Here is a 24,340-nt window from a genome sequence, read left to right on the forward strand (position 1 = left end):
TTCCATCCCTTCCTTCACCATTTCCCGCTTTCCCCCTCCCCTAATAGTAAACTACATATTTCTAAATCATGATTTTTACGTTTATATGTAAAACCAGATACACATATGCAGTTTTGGGGCTACGATATCGATACAAGGGGAATTTACATTTACAATTTAGCCGCAGACCAGAACTCGCATGCAAAAAACATTTCCATTTTTGTAGTCCGGAAACTTTACATAACCATTTGTTTCTGTCCAGTGATGGTTTGAAAGCTGCGTTGCTATGAATACAGAGTATCCTCTATGTCATTTAAGGACCAGCGAGATATCCCCGTGTTTGAAATGACCCGAGATGGCTTACCATAAATGTCGAGCAATAATATATTGAATGGAACCTCAGTACAGCTATACGTATACATATGAATGAGATGGCACCAAGCGCCTGTTTTCAGATAGAACGGTAAATTCCAAATACCACTTTCAAAGAGTAGAATGTTCAGAAATATAAGCTTATGAGTAACCATACTTTGTAAACAAAATGTTCAGAAATATAAGCTTATGAGTAAACCATACTTTGTAAACAAAATGTTCTGAAATATAAGCTTAGGAGTAACAATACTTTGTAAACAAAATATTCAGAAATATAAGCTCATGAGTAACCATATTTTGTAAACAAAATTTTCAGAAATATAAGCTTATGAGTAACCATACTTTGTAATTAAAATGTTCTAAAATGTAAGCTTATGAGTAACAATACTTTGTGCTTCTACGTTTTTATCAATTTGCGGTCTTGTGGCTTTCTTATGGCAAAAACCAATGTTAGAGCTTCTACTTACATTTTTTAACATAAAGATATCTAATATTTCCCAATAGGACAGTCCTTTAATCTGATATTATCGATATTTAACGAATAAATGGAACAAATCTTCGTTATCATTCAGTTACACGCACAGCCTTGCATCAGTTACGTAAGTACACCAATTTATTGGATTACTAGCCAAAGATTTTGCCATCTGTAATTTTCGAAGACCCTCCCAGGATATACAGGGGCGTTAGCAATCAGATGGTTGGATCAATCCCAGGAATCCCCCCACACTCAAGTCCAAACCTGATACGGTGAGGCTAGCACATGAGGTCGCGCACCGAGAAAGCAATCAGCAAACGAAAGTGCCGATATATCTTTTCTCGTTCCGAACCAACCGCCTACAATAAGATGGCTTCATTTGCGCGGTTGCGAAGTGTCGAAAGCGTTCGGAGTCAAGGATTTTTTGGTTGGATCTAAAAATGGGGAATGACCTGATGGTGAAAATACCATGCCTTCTATTTAGTTGTAAGCGTATTGGGATACATTGTACTGTAAGGGTCGTCAGAAAATCAGCTAACTACTTGTTAGATAAAGAAAATATCGAGGTGCCTTTCACCAATGAGAATAGAACTTTGATGTTCATGTGAATCACTTTGACAATTCGCCGCAATATACTATGGTATCCATGCAATCAATTGCAAATGCTACTCCATGTTGATTTGTCAATTCTGATTCTATGGCAAGGCATACGCTGAACCCCATTATTTCCTACCACAAAAGGCTTCTGATAGGTAGTACAGAATACGCACATTCGTATGTTTTAATTTGTGGTGAATCTATCATTGATAATGATAGGTAATACAGGGAATTACGTCAAATTGCCGACGGGCACCGCACCTATAATTTACAAATAAGCCTGTAGGTTCCTTTCTATCTATACCACCATATCTTCCAACACCCATACATACATGAAACTAGATTTTAACTGGCGCCCTGTTGGTATAGCACCTGTGCCCAACCGCCCCCGTTCCGCTCCTTTTCCACCCACCCAATCAAGATGGCAGAACAAGTAAGTACGCTCACACGCCAATAGCTTACGTTTACAACGGCCCAGCGTTTATATTTATCTTCGCCGAGTACTTGTACTCGGAGAGGATTATGTTTTCGGTTGAAAAATCTGTTGGGTGGGTCTGAATGTATGTCAGGAGCATAACTCAAGAAAATGTCAATGGATCTTTATGATTTTGGGTAGGTGTTTAGTGGTTGTGTAAAGGAAGGTCAAGTTCGAAAATGGTTTACCTTGCGTTTTTCAATAGTACTGCAGCGGACTTAGCATTTTTTTGTGTTTGTATGTAGGCAAAAAAAGTGACGGAAACGTTGATGGATCTTCATAATTTTTTGCAGGTGTGTAGATGTTGTGAAAACGGAGGTCAAGTTCAAAAATGGTTCTCCTGGCACTTTCCGTCGGTACTGCAGCGGGCTTTGTGTGGATGTGAATTTTCTTGTGGACAACATAACTCAAGAAGCTGTTGATGGATCCTTATGATATTTAGTGGATGGGTAGGATTTACCGAAAGGAAGGTCAAGTTCGATAATGGGCCTTCTAGCGGGTACCAAAGGTACTGGAGCAGAGCTTCAAAATTTAGGGGCATATTTTCTGAAAGTGCTGTGGTCATGATTTTTGTGTGGTAGATAGTTCATGCCACAGAAAGTAAGTTCTGTAAATTTTGGCCCCCTAGCGGCTTGTTAAGAACCGCAGTGGGTGTTTTTGTTTTGACATTCGGACATGAATAACTTGAGAATGGGTCGACAGATCGTCGTGATGTTTGGTATGTAGAGAGCTCGGATGGTGCTTTACATAATCAATGGCTAATTATGCAAATAAGGAGCTAATTTGCATAATTAGTAAGGAAAGTTTGTTAACCCACTGCCTTTCAATGGGACATGGGACAGTGTCAGGTCATGTAAACAGATAGCCTTGCATAAACGTACATGTAGGTCAAATAAATAAACTATTCTCAAAGCAGAGGTGTGGGTCCTGCTGGTTTTTGACGCGTTCAGTTTAAGCATTTTTGTTCAACACGGTTGGCGACATAACGAAATAGGGACAAAATAGAAAGCCTGACTAGAAACACCTAAAACCGTGCCAGATTTATTCTATTCATATGTATTCACTGTACTATTTCATCATCACTTTCAACTTTCAACACTGCCATATCGAACCTTTGTGGCCCATATGATATCAACATACTCATATTTTTTCATGACCAGTTATAACATATATCAGCACACTCTACACATATACTAGTCCTGTACCACCAAATGATTTTTAACCCTATCTTAACTGGACTCATTCGCCCAATCATAACGTCCAAATGGTATGGTGCATGATCAAATTTGCAGGGGGTGATAGGCACGTAAATATAAATCACTTTCCATAATAGGCCTTGATTATTTGGCGAAGATAATGTGTTTGTAGAACTCTAGTTGTTTTTGTTTTTAGATACAATTTAAAAAGGTAAGAATGTGAATGTTGACGTCCCAAATAACTAACAAAAGAGGTAGTCCAATAGCCTTTTGGAGGCCGTATGGGCAGTGGGTTGTTATCCACTGTGTGTGTCTAGGGCATGGTATTGGAAGATGGAGCCCATCCCTCTAGAGCTCTCCTTTCACCGCCTTTTACCTCCCCAACCGACGTCTGGTACCCATTTTTACACCTGGGTCTTTTCCAAGTACACAAGGTCTAGCCAGGAATAGAACCCGTGACCTCTCGATCTAACGTCCGCTAGTGTGGCGACTGGGTAATTTGATGCCAAGTAAGATCTGATCCAAAGTGAAAGGTCAAGCCACCTTTCATTTTGAAAATAACCATCTTCTCACCCATGTAAACAGAATAGAATTACTCATAACGTAATAAAATTAATGTCGAGCAATAAGAAAACGTCATCATCTTTTATTTACAGTATATACATTATATTCAAAAATCACTATTTGCTAAATACGTGACACTGATATAAATTATGATGTCATGTCTGCTTTTTTTTCTTCAAATAAACTGTACATGTAATGGACCAAAACTAAAGGCAGCAACTTTTGATGTCTTTAATATAGATAGAAAAGTATGTACTTATATTAGTCATCGTGCTTTTTAAACTATGGTCTCTTCAGTTGGGAAAGCCATGACACCTTTGGTATAAAAGCTACCGCCGTTACAAATATTGTATACGTCAGGGAGTTCAATAGGTTCGTCTTGCTCTATGCTTTTTAAACACGTTGGTGTGCTGGGGCAATCTACTTGTGTTCGGTCCATTCTCTTCTTTCTCATCATTTTTCTCTTACGCTTCCACTTGGAACACTTCGTGGTTACCAGGACCGTTACCCAGATGACTATTCCCAGCGCTACAACGGCCGATATAGAAGCTATGATATACATCTTATGGTCTACCGTTGCCGCGTCTTTACCAGAACCTGGCTGCGCACGGAATATGTCGTCCGTTGGCGGAACGAACTTTGGTCCGCTTCTTACTCTCACCGTAGGCACTGGTATGGATGTCGGCGTCGATCTATCGTTTAAGGTCGTGCTGATAGCGCATATGGCTGAGTCAAACTGGTCGTCCAGGAGCTCTTCGATGACTGGCATCTCCGTTGCTGCTGACACAGAAACAGGCAGTCTCCCGGGCACCTTCAACACGGTGTCTATCTCTGAAATGCCGGCTGTGTTTCTTGCTATACAGCGGTAGACGCCCTCATCGGACTTGGTCACATTGGTGATGTTCAGGTTTCCTTCTGGCGTTAGCTTGATACGGACTTTGAATGCCCCTCGTTTGTTGATATTCGTCCCGTTCGGAGTGATCCAGTTGATCCCAGCGTCTCTCGTGGTTCGGCAGAGTAGCGCGGCGCTGTCTCCTTCAGTTACGTTCACGAAGCCTTGAGTGTCAGTAATCCTTGGTGGAGAACATTTCAGACTCTCCAGAGGTACATCACACATCGGCGTATTCCTCCACGCAGAAGGAGATCTACACTTCCCACACAAAGTAGTCCGAGAATTGTCGTTCATATTATCCTTAAACCATTGACTCAACCAAGTTGCTTCACAGGTGCAGCTCCAAGGGTTGTCGCGAAGATCCATCTTTACAACAGACAGCATGTTGTCAAAAAGTCCATACGGTAGCATCGTCAAGGAATTGTTAGACAAGTCTAAGTCAGAGAGCAAGGACAGATCGTCAAATGAATTTCTCTCGATTCTGGATATTTTGTTGGATGACAGTACAAGTTTGCTCAGTTGGAACATCCCTTGGAAGTTGACTGATGATATTGACGTTATGTTGTTCCGAGAGAGGTCCAACTCCGCCGTGTTGTTCAAGTAATTCATATAAGGCACAACTATCAAATTAGATCTAGCCATATTCAAGTTCACAACGTGTGGTATTCCGTAAAATGTTCTCTTGGAGATGGCCCGAAGTTTGGTCAACTCTCCCAAATCTAAGAACCTCAAAGACGGAATGGCAGCAAATGTAAACTTTCTGAGACATACCACAGGGTTGCGTCTCAGACTAAGGTTCTGTAAGTTCTCCAAACCTTCAAATATTGATGGTGAAATGAATTCGAGCTTATTTGCAGTCAGGTCGAGTGTATGGAGACTCACCAAACCTGCAAAAGCATTCTCGGAGATGTCAGAGATAAGATTCGCACTCAAATCCAACGTCCGCAAATCCTGAAGGTCGCTAAGTCTATCGGATGTTATTGTCTTGATAGAATTTCCTCCTAAGCGCAAGATTCTGGCACTGATTGGAAGTCCGTCAGGAATTGTGCTTAGGTCGAGATTTTGGCAGGAGACATTTTGGTCCGGATTAGGGAAAGGTCTACCGCTACATACACACGGCGATGGACAGGACTGTGGTTCTATACCAGTCCAGAGCATGGTCAGTACAAGCACGTAGCACAACTCATTGGAACCCGCGGAAGAAGACATCGTATTCTCCAAGATACCACCACCGTCAACTCTTAAATACTACCTCTGTTTACCCGCACTCTCCATTTGGTCATGAATTCCTGCATGGTGTCTCCACGCAGATAGTGAATAAACCTCCACACACAATGGATGTCTCTCCATTATAGGGTGTCTGCCGAATAAATCTACCAGCTTTCCGCAGCAAGGAAGGACGTAAAGTTCACCACTCAATACCCGTTAGTTAGTATTACTCGCTTGGCTTCTAGATAGCCGTGGTTTCACGTCAGTTGTATATGACTCACCTAAAGCAGGTAGGGAGCACAACTGTAAAACACCTCTCCAAATGCCAGGCAATCACTCCTTATTTCTCAAGGGTGCAAGTTCATTACCGTACATTCCAAGATGTATATCTTGCACCAACTTGCTAAGTCTACGGGAAAGGAGAGAATAAAGCTCCGTTGGCCCGAGTGGCTTAAGAGAAGTCAGTCCATCATTCGATGTAAGGATCTAATCTCGTTAAGTCCACCAAGAAGAATGTTTTTGGCACGACCTTCTTGGTGCTGAATGGATGAGTGCGCCGGTCTTCACTTAATGAAAGGAAATATTTCACCGTGCTGTCTGAAGGTATAATCCCTACAAGATGAGGTGCCGTTGAAACAATGGCGGTTCTGAGCTTGCCAGCTGCAAAGTACTAATTCCCGCGGCAAATCCACCGTCACCTTGGACGTGTAGAAAGTTGGTATCACGCTTCGAAGGCTGTCGATGAGCGATACCCTTGGCTCAAACCCAGATGTACGCAACAATGCGTTGTTTGCTTCCCGTACTGCCGTCTAGCTGGAACATCTGTTACAGAGTCTTTCTCGTGACTTGCAGCTTATCCAGTTCCCTCACCTTATATGTGAGTCCATGATTTGTAACACGCTGACATCAAGAGCCACTAGCTCAAACCGTCACCACGCCAGAGGGTACTAAAACTATTCGATGGCGTCTTTTCAAATCACCGAGGGAGAGTCCTCCTTGTCAAGTCGGTGCAATATTGATCCTCTCTTGGCGCTGTGGGTACGGCGTCTGCTGCCAGATCTGTCACGGGCTTCCTTCGTCACCAGAATGGTACATTTATCACCCATTTTAACGGTTCTTTGGTTATGTCTCGTCGACAGACTGCTATTTGTCCTTGAGAGAGGTCTATCCGGAAGGCAGCCTTCACATCTCACTGGCTAAGAGACTAATGGCGTTGAGATGGGATGGGAAAGTCACGGGGTTGTGTCTCTGTGACGCACTCATTGAACACGGCGGCTCCTGCAGTAGACGCTCTCTCTCTATGATGTTCTTTCCCCAGCTAGACAGTCACCCTGGAAAATATGACATTAAAAAATCAATAAGAATATGTAGTGTGATTCTTTTATCAATAGTTATGTCATAGCTCAGGAAAAGATGCAGAAAATCTTGATATATATCGACCATTGACAGCATTTACCAATAGAGAAGCATTGGGCGCTGGGAAAATGAGGCGGCAAGGGTTATAATGAGAATTTGCATAATTGGTGAAAATAGAAGCTACATGTCTTACTTTCCTTAACCCATTAGCGTCTGTACGTAATTCATGGATGTCAAAATTGATTTTGTTACATTCTTAGGAGTATTAGGTCAGAATGATCTTAACCTACACCACACTGCTGGCTAAACAAAATACAAACAGGCCCATTGACTTGAATTATTCACAGAGGTTACTTTCGTCCGGAAAACTCACGAAATGTTTGCTAGTTGTAGAACTCACGAAATGTTTGCTAGTTGTAGACCTCACAGCTACATTTCGTCCGGGAAATGTAGAATCATGGCCATGACTTTTTAGAGTAAAAGACAGAATTAGTAACATTGAAGATTCTGGTCATCTACAGTCTCTTACAATGAGACGACAACCGACGGAGAGTGTGTATCTATGTATCTGTTGGTAGTAGGGGATATGTGGCGCAAGAGGCAAGGCAATCCCGCTGTTTCGCCATTTGGATGACATTCCGTGGATCCGTGAGCGGTAGTGTAGCGCAAACTCCGCTGTCCGAAGCTGTAATGACCCCCTACTCGCAGATAGGCATCGGCGGATGTTTGGCGGGTCGTTATAAACGCGATCTAATCACGCTCCGTGGCCGGGGGTTCGATCCTAGGGTCAGCTCCAGCTCGGACATTTTATAAGGGATTGCATTCGTCATTTGGATGGTGACGTAAAGCCGGCGGCCCCGTGTTTGAGGGAGCTTCAGACGTTAGATTCAGGCGTCAAAACTCTGCACGTAAAAGAACCCATCACACTTATCGAGAAGAGTAGGGGTGACTCGATGAGCTTTGCTAGATATTAAGTAATCCGCAGTAATACCGCACTGCCTTACCACTAGCTACTGTGCCTAATAAAAAGCATCACGCTTTACCTCAGTTAAGGATAACTGTTTTACCGTACCTCTAAAAGGATACCCGGAAAGATACAGATATGCTCATATGGATGCTGCACGTTTTGACCGCCATGCTCCATCCATTTCTAACACTATTCCAGCTACAACAGTATTTCAACAGTACTTCAAAGTAATTGAAACCCTCCCCATTTCGCATTTTCCTATATATAGCTACCTGCAAGCTCCCATTCTATCGAGAGAAAACTTTTAAAGTACCGGAGAAAATTCATCCATCGATCAGTGGTAACCTTTGAGAATTGAGACAAAAATAGCAAAAAGTGCTGCAGTGTATCAAACACACACGTCAGGCAAAGGGCCAACTGCCCTGAAAGATCACTAAAAGTGGGGATTCAATAGCGGCGAGACCGTTAGAAACCGTTGATGGTTCAAAATTTCAAAATTTGACATATCTCTCAACGGCCTTTCAGTGGGCGCTCAATGATCGCCAAAGCCTTTCAATGATCTTCATTGATTAAATGAAATATTTCATTGCACGTTTATGTTTTTACAAGCTATTTACAAGTCATGCAGAATTACAAGATTACAACCCAAATGCGGACACACACAAGGACATACAAACAAACAAACAAATAAACAAATAAACACACCAGCTGATTACAAAACCCATGTTTTCACTTAGGTTCTGATGTCACGATCGCTTCATGGGTTGCCCAAAGATATAGGCCCTATATATGGCAACGGGGCCTCAGTAATCAAAGTAGTAATGCAGCGTTCTTGATAAAAGAGGGGCCGATGCAAATGTACATAAAGCTTCGATGACTACCCTGATACTAACTGCTTTATGTTTGCCGATATTAATCACATAGTCACTTTAAAATGACGTATTCGTGTCGAAGCCCTAAGCTAGTCTTATGGACATGTGCTGATAATACTGGTAGTTGATCCCCTAACCACCCAATGCCATATCCGACTAACATGCGAATGAGTTGCTGGGATAATCACTGTAATGTAACGGCTTATTGTAAATGGATAATCCAAGTAGTGCGCACTGATAGATTGACCATTTGAACACTACCCTTCGTAATGTTTTCAAATCTTTCTCCAATATAATTCTAAATGCCAATGTGAATGATTTTCCCCTGTATCATTTCTAAGAGGTTATATTTTTATAATGTTCTCCTTTAAGCTTCATGAATATCTTCTTCAGACTAGACATCTTAGTCGCGGTAGAGTTCTTTTGATGTGAACTCGCGGCCATCCATTGGTCGGCAATTGATTCTTACTTCACGAAGCTAAGAGGTAAAGCCTCGAGAGCTAATGCGCGATCACTCGCACCGCAACTGCGTCATACGAGCCGGACCAATTTACCCCATCGACCGGCGAGGAGCCACTCCGCAGACATGTATTGGAAGCACCGATACTCATCTGTCTGAAGTGGCCAGGCCTACTACTAGCATCAAAAAAAGCTTTATGTTTGTAGCGAAACTACACATCAATGACAGACTCTATTTCTCCCCAGATAGTTGGACAACGAGTATCTAAAAACAAAACTGTCATTGTGGGTTTTTGAACATCAATATTTTCATGTGACTTCAAAGTAAAACATTCGCGTACAATTACAACAGTATATAAGAGATTCATTCCAACACCGCTCACTGCGACATTGTGGATATCAAGAGTAAGATACGAATATGGTTTAATTTGAAATACAGACTATTGTAAGGGCGTACACAGGCCAGTTCTTCGGCATCTAGACCAACATGCCCCCGAGGAAATTTTGCGTCAGCCCCCTGACTTGACCAGATTGGGATAGAGGATTACAGTGCCGTGGAAACCCCGCCTACAGCCCTGGAAGAGAATGGCGACCAGGTTAAGGAAAGCCGAGGCTTAGAGAGCGCCATTTTCTCAAATTATGATAATGTACCTTTAACTATCAGTGGATTTGCAACCGTTCGTCGTAATGACTTTTTGAAAGCTCGTTATCATCTGGAAGGTTTATAAAGGCGATTTATGTCACGGCATTTCTGATGTATGTCCTTGTACTGACAGTGTTCAATTCCAAGTTTCTACCGACGTTTCATAATGTCACTACGGTTCTATTCGATGATAAGGTAGGTAGCCAAAGGAAAATGAGGTCGGTAGCAAAGCTATTCTGTCTCGCTATGTATATTTATACCCTCGTTCACCCTCCAATCCTACCTATAATTCTTTCACAAAATAGATAGGGGAAGAAGTTCTTTTATGATTTGCCGTTGTTGCTACTAAAGAAACATGCGTACACAGAAGTGTAGTTAGATGATATGCCTTTCATTTCTGTTGTTTAAGTGCGGGAATATACATCTTACAGTAGTAAAATAACCCACCACACTTATTGTGAAGAGTAGGGGTGACCCGATGTGCTTGGTTGAAAATTCACGCCGTTGCACGAATAGCCCTGAGGTTATACGTGGTATAACTCAGGTCCCTATTTAGAGATGTGAGTTGAATTTCATTTTGATTTTTTTTTTAAATGGGATCATTCAATCTTGTTGCAACAACTTATCGTTTCAGACTTAAGCACACATGATACGATTATGATTTAGATGATTTACAGTAAAGTCTAGGTCTAAGCATACATGTAGCTGGAATATCATACACAATTGAAAAAGAAGATGAATAAGCTATACCGACGATGGCTTTGGCAGCAGAAGTGGATATAATAAATGATACGGGCAACTAGGACCCCGGGTTAACAAGGCGTTCGATAGAAGATGAATGTTCTCTGATAAAAATTAATATCACTGTGTGCCACACCTCTCCAGCGAATAACGTCAATGTCAAACTTTGAAAGGTCTTTAAGGCGAACACATTCATCTTTCCCACTCAGTGTCAAGGGCTAAAGCCTCACAACGCATATCTAAAGCGAGAATTATGCTTTATTTACATCATCTACTGCAAGTGAGGGCATTTGTCATTTTTTGCATTGGTGGCAATGCGAGGGTGATATCTCTTACTGTGCGTAGGAGTTGGAGGTTTCTTTATTTATCGATTCCGGTTTGTGCATGAGGATGAAGTATGTCGTGAGAGAGCCAACTCACAGCGTGCGAGAAGGCAATGACGTATCTTACGAATTTCACATGACATTACCCACGTCATAGTATGACAGATTTACCGTGAATTCTTATTAGCGGCCCCGTGCTGTGAGGGCCTAGAAAGGTAACGACACAATGACTGTACCGCTACCGGTATACCACGAAAGGCCCCCATACCATCTGACAGTGATCGCGTTGCCTTCTCGGTGCGACCTAATTCGGATGTGTTTAATCCTAAATTTCATAATTGGAATATCATGAAAAATGTAAAAGTATGACTGAAAAGACAACAAAGCACACAAAGGGTAAAAACATTCGTTTTTCATCTATGAAATTCGTTAAGCGCTCTGGTAAATTTGAGGTCGCAGAGAGCGCGCGGAGAGAGCGTCATCCTTGTGGAACGGGGGTATGGACCGGCCGAAAAAAAAACAGGAACGGAAAATATCAGTGGACCGGTTTTTGGGCGTACTAGAAAATGAACAGTATCTGCATAGGGTCACACGTTTCGGGGCTTACCGGTCCAAGACAAAAGAGTAACAGAGTAGATTTAGCTTTTTATAAAGTCGTCATTACTCTCCTTCACAGACGCTGTAGATTATACCCAGAGACACTTCTATGAGGCCACAGACAGCATTCAGCTGTACTCGTATGTCGCTCTCCAGAAATATGATAAATACTACTGTAATACTATAATCAGGCCAGGACCTGGACCAGACCATTTGGACCTGGACCCGAATTTCATGCACCGGCACCCATACCAGAAGATCCTGAATGTACGAGGTAGGCAGGCGATCATCTTTAGATTTCTTGAAAGATTCTCGCTGGCTCTATTCTGTTGGACACGTTGGGACACGGACAGATGAAGATTTTAACATATCTGACATGAACAATAGATAACGTTAACTGAAATGATGATTCTGATGAAAAGTTGATGTTTTAAGCATAAAGAAAACCCATTTACATGTTTGTGGCTATCATATGGCATACATGTATTGTTCAGTGTATTCACTTCGAGACTGAAAGCAAACCAAATTATTTCAAACAGTTGTCACAATTTTCCCGGGCGTTCACCATTTAGAAGATCACCAAAAGACTACGTTTCTACTAAAATCACAAAACCCTCTCATTATGCAAAACGTGGGATAGTATGTTATCCACTACCTTCAAAGAAGAAGTCAAACACCACAATAGTAAACGTAATACCTTATAGTTGATTAGACATTAGTGGTATGTACTCAATTACTTTGCCTTTACTTTGAAACTGTATATGCAAATAGCATTCGGACATGATTTTGCAAATGGACATTTAATTGTTACTGCCGCTTAGTAGTTTTTATCAATTTCATCCCCCAAACCTAACTCCATACCATTCGTCTTGCACGCATATACTATCAACTGCCATAGAGTTTACAACAAGCTGCTAAAAGATCTCTCCATCAGAGGAGGCGCTAACATCAGTCAAACTGGACAGTTTGGATGTTCGCTTAGAAGGAAACAATTAACGAGTGTAATGTATCACTCTGTAAATGTATTGAACAAGCCATACAAAACTGACAAAGCCCTTCCGTTTGTGTAAAATGTGGGTTACCCCGTCCACAAAAACGATATTGTATTTCTGTATCTATCACGTTAATCTCAATACATTTTTCTGCAAGCGCTGCTTTTCATTTAAGATGTTATCAGGAAGGGTTAAGCGACGTAACAGTATGTAGGTCAAATGGCGTCCCATCATTGCCCTGGGTAAGTAGATTGTATACTGTTCTCTTAGCAGAAGTATTTTAGGGTAGCAATCATATCAAGCGCAATCAAGTTTTACGATGAGGAAATAGTGTCAGTGAGTCCTCAACTACTTAGTGAAATACTCGATTCTCAAGTACTTCCTTTCTAATGCACATGATTTACACACACAGTAAGTATAGATCCAACGAGTGTGTTTCATCCGAATTGGAGAAGAGATAAGATAGAAGACATAAAGATGCTTCCAGCTAACATTTCGTCCTTGGTACGGACCGTTAAGGTATTATTGAAGTCGTTCTAACTGTTAATAGGACGCCTATGGTAACTGGGTGAGATCCGTAACACTGTGGGCCTTGGGGTTTTATGGCCCATTTGGGGTTTGGCCACTAATCATAGGGGATTACGTTACCAGAGAATGTGATTATTTAGATCCAAACGGCCTCTATTCATTTTGCGGACTTGTAAGAAATATGGGTCCGCCGTATCCGTGGGAAATACGAGTTGCATTACCTGTGGCAGTTTTGGGTCACGCTAACGATGACTTATAGCGTCAGGTGGAATAACGTAGCCTGCCCGACGTTAACGATACCTGGACACTACTTTGTCTTGCTAACCAAAAACCAGCAACTTTGACACCGGAGGCGGGCGGCAGCAGATGTGATTTTGATGTATCTTTTGCAGGAAATGTAAAGGGCAGTAAAAGGGGGGAGGGTCAGTTGTTGGAGCCGCGAAGAAGTTTCTTAACAGGGATCAACGGTGTGTCAATGGCCCCGAAAGTTCAGTTCTTTTACCGTTAGATGAAAGAACGTTTTCGAGAGTGACCCTCTGGGTCATGGTAAAGTGATACCTAGTGTTAAAATCCTTCCAATACCTTTCGCTGTGTAGGTCAGCGCTAGCCCATCTCCATTTCTATAGCCTTTTGGGCCACACAACGGTGCAAACCGACAACTCCCATACAGCCTTCTACTAATGCCAGACTATTTTTGATACGTGCAGAGGAAGCAGTATGTACCATTTCTAAATGGTATTTAGTATGACCCGGCCAGGTTTGAAGCTACGACTTCCCGAATGCGAGGCGAGCACTCTTAAGCGCCGGTTAAGCCTAGGTTACACATAGCCGAACATGGCTCCCGAACGCTAGCCGACTCAGGTCGGCGGTAGTTCGGGAGCATTCTGACCAGTTTTTGGGCCACGCCTATGTTTGGCGCCGAACATGCGCCGAAGATGCGCCGATCATCTCCTAACCAGTACACGAATTACTCCCGAATGGGCCCCGAATGCTTTCTAGCTTACTCCCAACCATCCCGACCTCTAGCCGCAGACTGACGAATCTCTCCTGACTAAACCCCGACCGATTGCAGACCCTCTCACGAATCTAAATGGACATATTCAGCGACTTTCAAAAGAGGGGTCATTTTCGGTTTTAATTAAAATAATCCATTCTATTATGTTGTTAACATCACCGAGAGATCGAATTCGGATCATGGCTAGCTTTAATACTGCTTTTAGTGTTCTTCTTTGTTTTTGGTCGTGTGAAGGTCGGGGGTGATTCGCCCACGTTCCGATAGTAGTCACTTGGTTGAGAATTAGTTAGCAGAGTTTTGTCTACGGCCTTGGGGTGAGTTATGGGAAGGTTGGAAACTAGTTGGGAGTAAGTCAGTAGTGTTTCTGGCGTGGTTAAGGTTCTAATTTTACTACTGACTCAATCCCGAATACCAGCCGAGCACTAGCCGACCGCGCCGAACACCAGCCGAACACCAGCCGACCCATTTCAGACCCTCCGTCCAGGGCCGAATGTTTTGAAATTTTCAAAACATTCGGCTGGCGCAGCCGAACACCAGCCGACTCAGCCGAATGCCAGCCGACTCGGCCGAACGCCAACCGAGCTAGCTCCCGAATCACTCCCGAATCACTCCAACCATGGTCGGGGGAGAGTCGGAAGGCCATGTTCGGCTATGTGTAACCTAGGCTGTAACCACATAGCCGAACATGGATAGCTCCCGAACACCAGCCGACTGAGCCATACTCCAGCCGAATCACAACCGAATCACTCCTAACCATGGTCGGGGAAAGGTCGGGGGGCCATGTTCGGCTATGTGTAATCAAGGCTTTAGACTTCCAACTAGAGTACCAATGGAGAGACAAACATACATTTTCGTTTTACGAAAATGAATTTATGCCTACCTTGAAAAATGTGAAAATCTTTAGGAGCAAAAACGTCTAGCCCATAATTGACAATACCTTTGTTCTAGAGTGAAGATAATGGCCCCTGGGTTTTTAAGTGAGAAACCCCTCTGGGCGAAACCAAATTATAACGGTCGCCAAGTCTGGTCTGAATTATTATATCATTCTCCGTTTGATACGGGATACGCGTTATGTGAATCGCTGACACAAGACACGTTGTGACCCGTGCACACATCTGAATCCGAAATGCACACTTAACCGCTAAGTGATTCGCTTTACCGAGTACATCGTGTTCCGGCTTTGATCCAATTCTGCCACAGGCCATTACGCCTACAACTCAATTCTCAGAAACCGCCATTTGCTAACGGTCCTTTTCATTTTTCGGTAACTCAATATTGGTCGGTTCAGAATTAAGTTTGCATCGACTTCACACCGGGCGATTATACCGAATTCTGTTGTCTGGTGCTTGGGTGGTGATATTCTAGATATTTTCAACACGGTTAAGTTTAAAAGTATTAGAGGCATACATTTTAATTCCTTGCAAGCAAGTTTAGAATACAACAGTTGCTTTTTGAAAATTGTATGTAAAAAATTCTTGTGCGCGTGCTCAACGCTTTCATTAAGTTAATATAATCTGGTAGATGGATTGTTTTTTAATGGATGAAATAGAGCAACCGACGGTTTAGATAACTGACCACTGAAAGGAAAGTAAAAAAGATGCTGAATTTGCAAAATTTAGATGCATCAGTAGAACTATACCTGCCTGTTGAATTACCACTTATGTCAATGAAATTGAGTATTAAGAAACTGCTTTGTAGTATAATTATGGTTAAAGCTAGCCGTATATCAACTGCAAATAAAATTGATTTTTTGCGATGGTATTTAGGTCAATTAGTATTGCACATTGCAATGTTTATCAAATGGTATCGAAAAACGATACTATTTGGGGGGGTGGGGAAATATCCTTGAAAATAAAAAGAAACCACCTGAATGATCATGCTTTCAGATCCATTGGTATTACGAACGCGAATCTCAATGTGGCTTGAAGATAACGACTGAAATTCATAGTAGAATACAAACATGTCATTGATACGTTGGGTTAGAAATCCTGGTAAAAAGATACGCCAAATACAGTTTACTCAAGCAACTGGATAAAATGTCGAAACTGTCAGACTTTTTCAGACGATAGCATCCGCTATCTTTCGTCAGCGACTAATGGAAAGACTTCAGTTCTTCTCAAAATGTCATTGGTTCACCTGGCCATGGGGATCAATATTATGGAACCTGGGTTCGTTAAGGTCCAAAGTATCATTATATCCATCAGATAGTACATCAGGTATATTGCTGTGATGTCTATATCAGTTACAGCCTCTCGTGTATTTTGGTAAAAGCATAGTAATTACAATAATCAACATAGGAATAATAGGAACAGTGCCACAAGATATGGCTTTTCGCGAGTGGTATGCTTGTGTACTAGATACACTGACTTGAATGTTAGTGAAATTTACGCCTAGGATTACCATAAGCAGCACGCACTCTGTTTTATGGGAGTTCATTTTCTTCACAAATGGGAATCGTCACGTTTCTGTGTATCAAATACCCATACCGCTTCTACTTACTAGCACTGTTACTTATTAGCTACAGACGTCTTCATGACACCTTTAAAGAAAACCAGCTTCGCTACGAGCCGGATGGATTCCAAGAAAAGTGGGTTGGAGAACGACCCCCGCGTCGCCATTTTGTTTTGTTTGACCTTAGTATTAATCTACAAGTCAGTGCAGTAAGTTGTAAGGAGGCTGTCCGTTGAGCTAGGGACTTGGAAATGTAATATCGATCCCGGATTTACGTACTTATCTGACGAGACTAACCATAAAACATCTTCGTGACCTAGAAGCTCTAACCCCCGACCACGCTAGGTTCGTATATCCTTTGTTAGATCCCAGAATTAAAGCTGGGTGGGAAAACTTTCCAGAAGACTGTCTGGGCGAGATTGGTCAGAAATGGAAATCGAGTGAAAAAAAAATCAAAAACATGGGGTAAAATGTGTGCCCTTGTGTCTACAATACAAAAGAATTACAACCTAGTTGTGAAGGTATGTAATCTATCCAATTAAATCATGTTGGATATAATGACATCAATCATATTTCAATTTTCATGTTATTAACCTGCTGACTTACTTTGGTAAATGCGATTGACTACTGAACACTTCATTTTCAACATTTCGAATTTTTGTATCTAAAAAGTGAAGGAATGATTTTGAAGCTCATTGGAAAAAAGTTCGAATCGTTATGTTACAAGCGCATTTTTCGAATATTTTTCAAATACATTTTTGTCGAATGTTTACAACTTATTCATAACGTCATGAAAGTTTTGCCGTGGGCATGCATATGCAGCAATGGCAATCCCTTACACCACGAGACGACGGAAATTAAGTGTGACATATCTCCGGCAACGCAGGCATCCCTCAGTGCACACCTTCATGAAATAAACTTTCTGCCATTTTCTCCAGGGTAGGTCATAACATTCAGGATTCTAAGAACGCACTGACATCGGGGAAAAATGATTCATCCGCTCCGTATTAATATTAATATCAATATTTCAGATGCGGATTACGATTTATCGCTGCGATTTCTAGTCATAACATTTTGGTTAAACAGCGAACCCATTTCAATTTAAGATGATTACATCGCTGGAACTATAAAGCAAATAGCCCGTAAATCAAATATACCTCTGCTTGATTCTTCATTGGATTCTTCCTATTATACACGATGCATAACAACTAGTGGTACTTTCAATTTTACCCCAAAGAGGAGTAAATTGAACGAAGCTATCTACACTAGACTTCCAACAACCTTTGACCTATTTATGACGTCACACTTGCAGGTGGCTGGGTTAAAAAGGAGACTGAGTGAGTCAATTTAAAATTCAAATTTTTGAGCTGGAGAACGATTTAAATCTTACCCAGTCAAAGATGACGTACTTTTTTCGCACGCAAGGGAATTGAAAGAGGAAGAGGATTTGCAAACTAGTTTTAAAAGCACGGCTTGACACCCGGACACATGTTGCTTATAAACACCCATCTGTATGCAACATTTTAGTCCACACGCCCACGCAAAAATCCTTTCCAGGCTTTTGAGACAATACCAGACGACAGGCTAGTCTAACTTATTTGGCAACATCTGTGCCCGCACATATTTCAACCGTGAACTCGATTCTCGTAGGACCGTTTTTCAGAATTAACGTGTCAAATTTTTGTGATCAAAAGTAGGCTTATTTATTGAAATACCATAATGGAACGTCACTCACTACGTGCAGTGTTGTAATCATCAAAACTAAAACGTTGAATGTATTCAATCCTCTCAACCCACGGAATATTCTATGCAACACTCTACGGCAGACTGAGGGATTTTGGCATTCGAGTCGCGTATTAAGTTAAGATTACTACATCGTCCTTATCATTGATTCAGCTGATATTGTGGACATGATCCCGTGGAGAAATTCCTGGAGGCAGTGGCACTTTCTAGAGGGGTCCGATATATTGTTCAGTATCAAAGGCATTCAAAGAAAGAGTAACAGCCAAAACAATTATATTATCATAAAATTAAATCCAACTAGAGTTCCACGACCTCATACCTTCGCCAAATGATTTCAACCTTTATCGCTGACATATTAGGAGTGTTTCTCATCAATTATAAATCATACCAGTTGATTGTCTTAAAATATAACATGTCCAAAGTATGAGCTTAACAAATTATGAGCTTAACAAAGACGGTTTTGCTAATATTTATCATCAATTATGCAAATGAGGCCCTTATTAACATAATTTGATTCAACGATGTTCACATTCACATAACTTCCCGATGCCACAAAAAAAGTATTAAATGTATGAAATTGCCGTCATTTGCCAGTGTGGAATGATACACTCAGTCCTCTTCTGGGCCTAGTGGCTCTTGAGGCTCTAGGAAATCCCTCCATCTTTGACGGTCAGCCGCAAGGCTGGGGGCTTCGTTTAGGGAGAGGCCTCTTCTCTTGAGTTCCCTCTCCATACAGCGTCTCCACGTCTCCTTTGGTCTTCCTCTTGCTCTTTTGCCCTGTAGTGACCATCTAAGAGCTACTCTTGTGAGGCTATTTTGTGGCCTTCGGCAAACATGTCCTAACCATCTCCATCTGCGTACTGCAATTTCCTTGTCCACTGGAATGAGACCCGTTATTTGGTGTAGGCTTTTGTTTGATATGGTGTTTGGCCAGAAAATTTTCAGAATCCTGCGCAAGCACTTATTTTGGAAGACATTCAGTTTTTGTTTGATACGAGCTGTCTCTTTCCAGCACTCCGCTCCGTACAACAGTACACTCAGCACATTACTTCTGTAGATCTTGACTTTGGTGCTGATGTGTATACTGGCTTTTCCACACCGGTCGTAAGATTGCGAACGATTGGTTGGCTTTGCTGATTCTTGTGTCTACCTCTTCTGTGCAGTCACCATCACTAGTTAATTTGCTACCTAAATAAATAAATTCTTTGACTTCTTCCAAGGGTTCTTCGTTTATCTTAATAGGGTTGGTATTTGTAGTGTTTTTCCGCAGTACCTTGGTCTTTCCCTCGTTTATTTTGAGGCCAATGGTGTTGGATGTACTGCTGAGCTTTTCTGTTTTTCCTTGCGCATCTGCGTGCCTACTAGCAAGAAGTCCGATATCGTCTGCATAATCGAGATCTTCAAGTACTGAGTTTATTGTCCACTGGATTCCTCTTTTTTTATCTTGTAAGGTGTTTCTCATTATCCAGTCTATTGCAAGGGAAAAGAGGAGTGGTGACAGTATGCATCCTTGTTTGACTCCAGTGTTTATATCAAAGGGGTCAGTTAGCGTGTTGTTGTGTATGACTTTGCAACTGAAATTGATATGAATGATACAAGTTACTCATTAAGTATGCAAATTAGACCCACATTTGCATATTTTCTATCTATTAACAGTCCTCTCTTCCTCAGTTACAATTTGAATAGTCATATTATGAAACAAACCGGATTTTTAAAGTTGCCTCATTAATTATGCAAATAAGAATCTGATTTGCATAATTATCGTCCAATCATACCAAGCATCACACAAGCTATTCACATACCAAAAATAATGACCATCCATCAAGGCAATCTTGTTATAGTATTTTCTCATTAATTATGCAAATGAGGCCTTCATTTGCATAGTTCATATAAATTAATATTTCTCTCTTCCTCAGTTACATATGTCACATGTTTCAGAGTCCTATCATGGAATTTGGCGGATGTATAAACTTTCCTCATTAATTATGTAAATTAGATACTGATTTGCATAAGAAGTATCTAATAATGTACATCATCACTCATCACTACTTACCAAAAATCATTACCATCCATCAAGCCCTTCTTGAGTTATTCCCTTTCAAAGTCAGACGCAAAACCTGCTCCTGCATTTCCAAAAAAGCCGCTAGGGGGCGCAAACCCGTACCACTTACTCTCTGTCCAAAGATCTATGTACCACTCAAAAATCAGTTCCATAGCATGTCCAGAACACGAGATATCAAAACATGAAGTTCCGCTGCAGTACCGTAAGAAGCCACTAGGGGGCGCGAAATCTAATCGTTTTCAGGTCTCATCAAAACCTACCTACATACCAAATATCAAAACAATCCATCGAGGCGTTCTTTAGTTATTCTGGTCCACTACAGACAAACAGACAAACGCTACCCTCTGCATAACCTTCTCGGAGAAGGTAATTACTTCACAAGACTATACATTACAATTATTGCATAATTGATAGTTTAACAAATAGCAGTAATAATCTTAAGTTTATCTTTGTATACTGGCTAACAATGGATGGGATGGTAAATTAGAGATCCGTTGCCAGAGATTTCCAATTAAAGTTCACATGAAAGATACCCGTATTACACGGGACCATTGATTATTCATAGTCACATATTGCGCTATGTTACTTCCGTTCTTATAACCTGATTGCTTCATCTATCCTGGAGTTATGGATGATATAAGTCTCCAAAAGGTCGGCGACCCTACTAGAAATAAAACAGTTTCGCCTTTTTTGCCTAAAAGGCAACCACAGCAATATCAGAGTCAGAAAAAAATTGAAATAGAAAATACTGAAATCTTTTTGGTAGTGACATTTACTAACACTGTTTAGCATATTTGCGTGATAACTTCATACTTTGAGCATTATAAAACCGCGCAAAAACGTGCCGTACGATGATCGCCTTAGTTTAATGAGCCTACAAAAACCCCGGCCAAGATTTTTTCAGTGGGTTCTCACATCACATGTACAACGACGTCGTATTTTTGCACCATGGACGTCGCTACACATTGTGCATGTGATAGACTAAGTGGTGTGTGAACTAATCATCTAAAGAAATAACTGAATAACTGGGCTTTCAAAATCCGATTTTTGGGGCCTGATATTGCTTATGTTTCCTTTAAGGCGCGAGCTTATGATGCTGTCCTCAGGTAAAGGACAGTAACAGTATAGACCTCACCGAAAAGTTACAATGAAATATTTGATGCTTCATCTTTCAAAACGCCCCTGCAGGTCAAGAGATCGCTGCTAGGGGGCCCAATCCTACAACATTATTTTCTGACATCAAATGCATTTTGCCACCAACGAAAGAAAACTCTAGAATGTCCAGGACTAAAGATACCAACAAAACAAAGTTATGCTTTGCTGCAGTACTAAGGAGGCCAGCGGGAGGCCAATAATTGACTTTGTCCATTTATACGTTACGTTGTGCTGACCACAGATGTCTAGAAACACAAAACACAGACACAAACACACACAGACACACACACAGGGATACCAAAAACAAAACCTTCATTATTCATAGAGTTGGCACTCAACACAAGTTTACATTTGAGGATTTTTTACATCTGGTGGTTAACGTTAAATGCATTAATGAACAATGTTAAAGTCCTGACCATTAATTATTTTTGCTACACAACAGAAAATTCAGGGGCTTATATAAGCCTCACTTTATTGAGACGGGGGGCACCACAAACGTTTTGCAGATTTTACTCCACTTAGCTCACCGGGTCATGTGTTCTTCCGCGTGACAACATAGAAGCGGTGGATTGCTCATTTCTCATAAAATGGTACTGGTAGCTGCAAATGCGGTCCATTGTGCCGGAAAATTACAGTTCAACCTTGCTACATCAGAAAGTTCAGAGGGCTTTCAACAATTTGCGAATTACGTGACACATAAAGTGCAATAATCGAAAGGATCTAAACTTTCTTGTTTCAAGAATCTGCTCAAGAACCTCCAGTATGAGAAATGAATTCTTATAACAAGGAGAATATTCTGAAGTATGAGGTCCATTAGGTTTAAGAAAAAATCATTAGCACAAGAAAAAGATGCAATTTTTATTTGTACTCAAAACAGGGATTCTTATATACAGAAAAATATTCTTGCTGACAGAAAATAATTCTTTGTACAAGGAAAAAGAAGAAAAAGAAGAAAATTTTTGGTAGTGTACACGCAATACTCACACAAGAGAGGATGCAACCAGAAAATAATCCAAATTCATTTCACGTCTCAAATCAAGATATCCAAAAGATGGTTGAAGACAAAGCCTTTTTTGTGAGCTCAGGTCGAGATTTCCGTAATACTACAGGATTGACCAGTGCCGGCAGCAATATTGCCTCCGTTTTATTATTAGTTCATTAGAATTCCGCACACGCACGCAGACACATACCTGCATTTTTAAGAGAGTGCGATCTGTATTCTGATAGGGATCGCTATCAACAGGTAGGTAAGGACCGATCGAATTGTAAGATTTGGGTTAGAAGCAACAGTGGTCATGATCCAATTCCCAAAGCTCACCAGATGGTAGATGATACGGCGAGGAAAGTTTGACAGGTCATTTGAGATGATGGAAAAGCCCACGTTGAGTGATAATTTCATTGTACCTGCAAAACCAAAGGTTCATGTTCATGTGCTGTAATTCTTGGAATTTTCGCGGTGTTTTTATTTTCGCGGTGCCCACTTCGCCGCGAACAATCTGTGTTTCTATTGCTTTACAGTGCACGAATATAGCGTTATCGCGAACTTAAAACCACCGCGAACACTTCGGTTTCTCCTTACTGTGGACTTAAATCAGCACGAACATAAAGGTTTTACAATGTTTGTCTTCGTGATGCTTATTCAATATTTGCATGTTCATATGTCAAGCAATTATGGTCCTTTAAAGCAAACATTTTGGTTTTTTTTTATTTTCGTTTATTTCATACTTATTGTTTTATATTGAGACGGCGTCCGTTCAATTCCAATGTGCATTCAAGAATGAAGTGTTGCTGGTTTGTTTGTTTTTGCTTGTTTGTTGTTATACGCGCGGATAAAGATTTATTTAGATATTTGTTTGATATCGACCGTATGATATAGAAGTAGGTCAAAATAACTAGATTCGAACATTAAAGATATGATATGGATCTAAAAAGATATATTTTATCACTTTCTTATTGATCCCACTTTTTCTGTTGAGTTTAGCAATATGATCATTGCCGTTAGATTATTCATAACAGCTAACCAATTTATTGTTTCAACTGTATCTTTATAGCTAGGATATCGTTTTGAGGAAGCGTTCGGACGTTTCATTCATGGGTCGATTAATCAGAAAATCAATGGTCCAATATTGCTACACTAGAGGGGAATAAACATTGAATTGACGGCAGATGGGGTGCCTGATGCGTTCATGCCCTGGGTCGCAGATACATTCTACGCACGACCCACGCCTAGGCGTTTTATAACAGTCGCTTTCCTATGAACAGAACATCAATTCAAGGGCATGCCGTCAAAAGAGATGAAGTTGCACAGATTATTATTTCCACATAAAGGATTACAAAACACACGCACCGTCAGGTATAAGTCCCCACTGCATTTTTCAAAACTAAAACAGTTTGCTTGGGTTCGGTTGGGGACGGAGCACTTTGGATTGGAAGGTCAAGGCAGCTCTGTTCTCTGATTTCCCGTATAGAAACAGTAGTTACACTACAATTTGACCGTCCTTGAAAAGATGGTGAGGGCTGGGACACTAAATGATGTCAATCGGATTCAAAACAAAAGAACGTTTAAAACTCCATCGATCCCAATGTTTAGTAAGTCTATGTCTTCACATAACATTTGGTCCGCCCACAAATTATATAATATATAAGATAGAAACACTTGAAATGTAGTAGAGCGAAT

At 41.1% G+C, this 24,340-nt stretch overlaps 1 protein-coding gene across 3 annotated transcripts in view; it reads right to left on the bottom strand.

Annotated features, from left to right (window-relative positions):
* Positions 1 to 3,723: 3,723 nt before the first annotated feature.
* LOC136436417 (leucine-rich repeat-containing protein 4B-like) overlaps positions 3,724 to 24,340 on the bottom strand; it is a 94,493-nt gene continuing 73,876 nt past the window's right edge. For all 3 annotated transcript variants that reach the window (XM_066430393.1, XM_066430394.1, XM_066430392.1), the window contains exon 2: positions 3,724 to 7,090. In XM_066430393.1, the coding sequence (XP_066286490.1) occupies positions 3,936 to 5,759 (1,824 nt within the window). In that variant the 5' untranslated portion in view covers positions 5,760 to 7,090 and the 3' untranslated portion in view covers positions 3,724 to 3,935. The remainder of the gene's footprint in view (positions 7,091 to 24,340) is intronic.

Source organism: Branchiostoma lanceolatum, chromosome 6 (genome assembly GCF_035083965.1).
Source record: "Branchiostoma lanceolatum isolate klBraLanc5 chromosome 6, klBraLanc5.hap2, whole genome shotgun sequence".
Classification (NCBI taxonomy): Eukaryota; Metazoa; Chordata; class Leptocardii; order Amphioxiformes; family Branchiostomatidae; genus Branchiostoma; species Branchiostoma lanceolatum.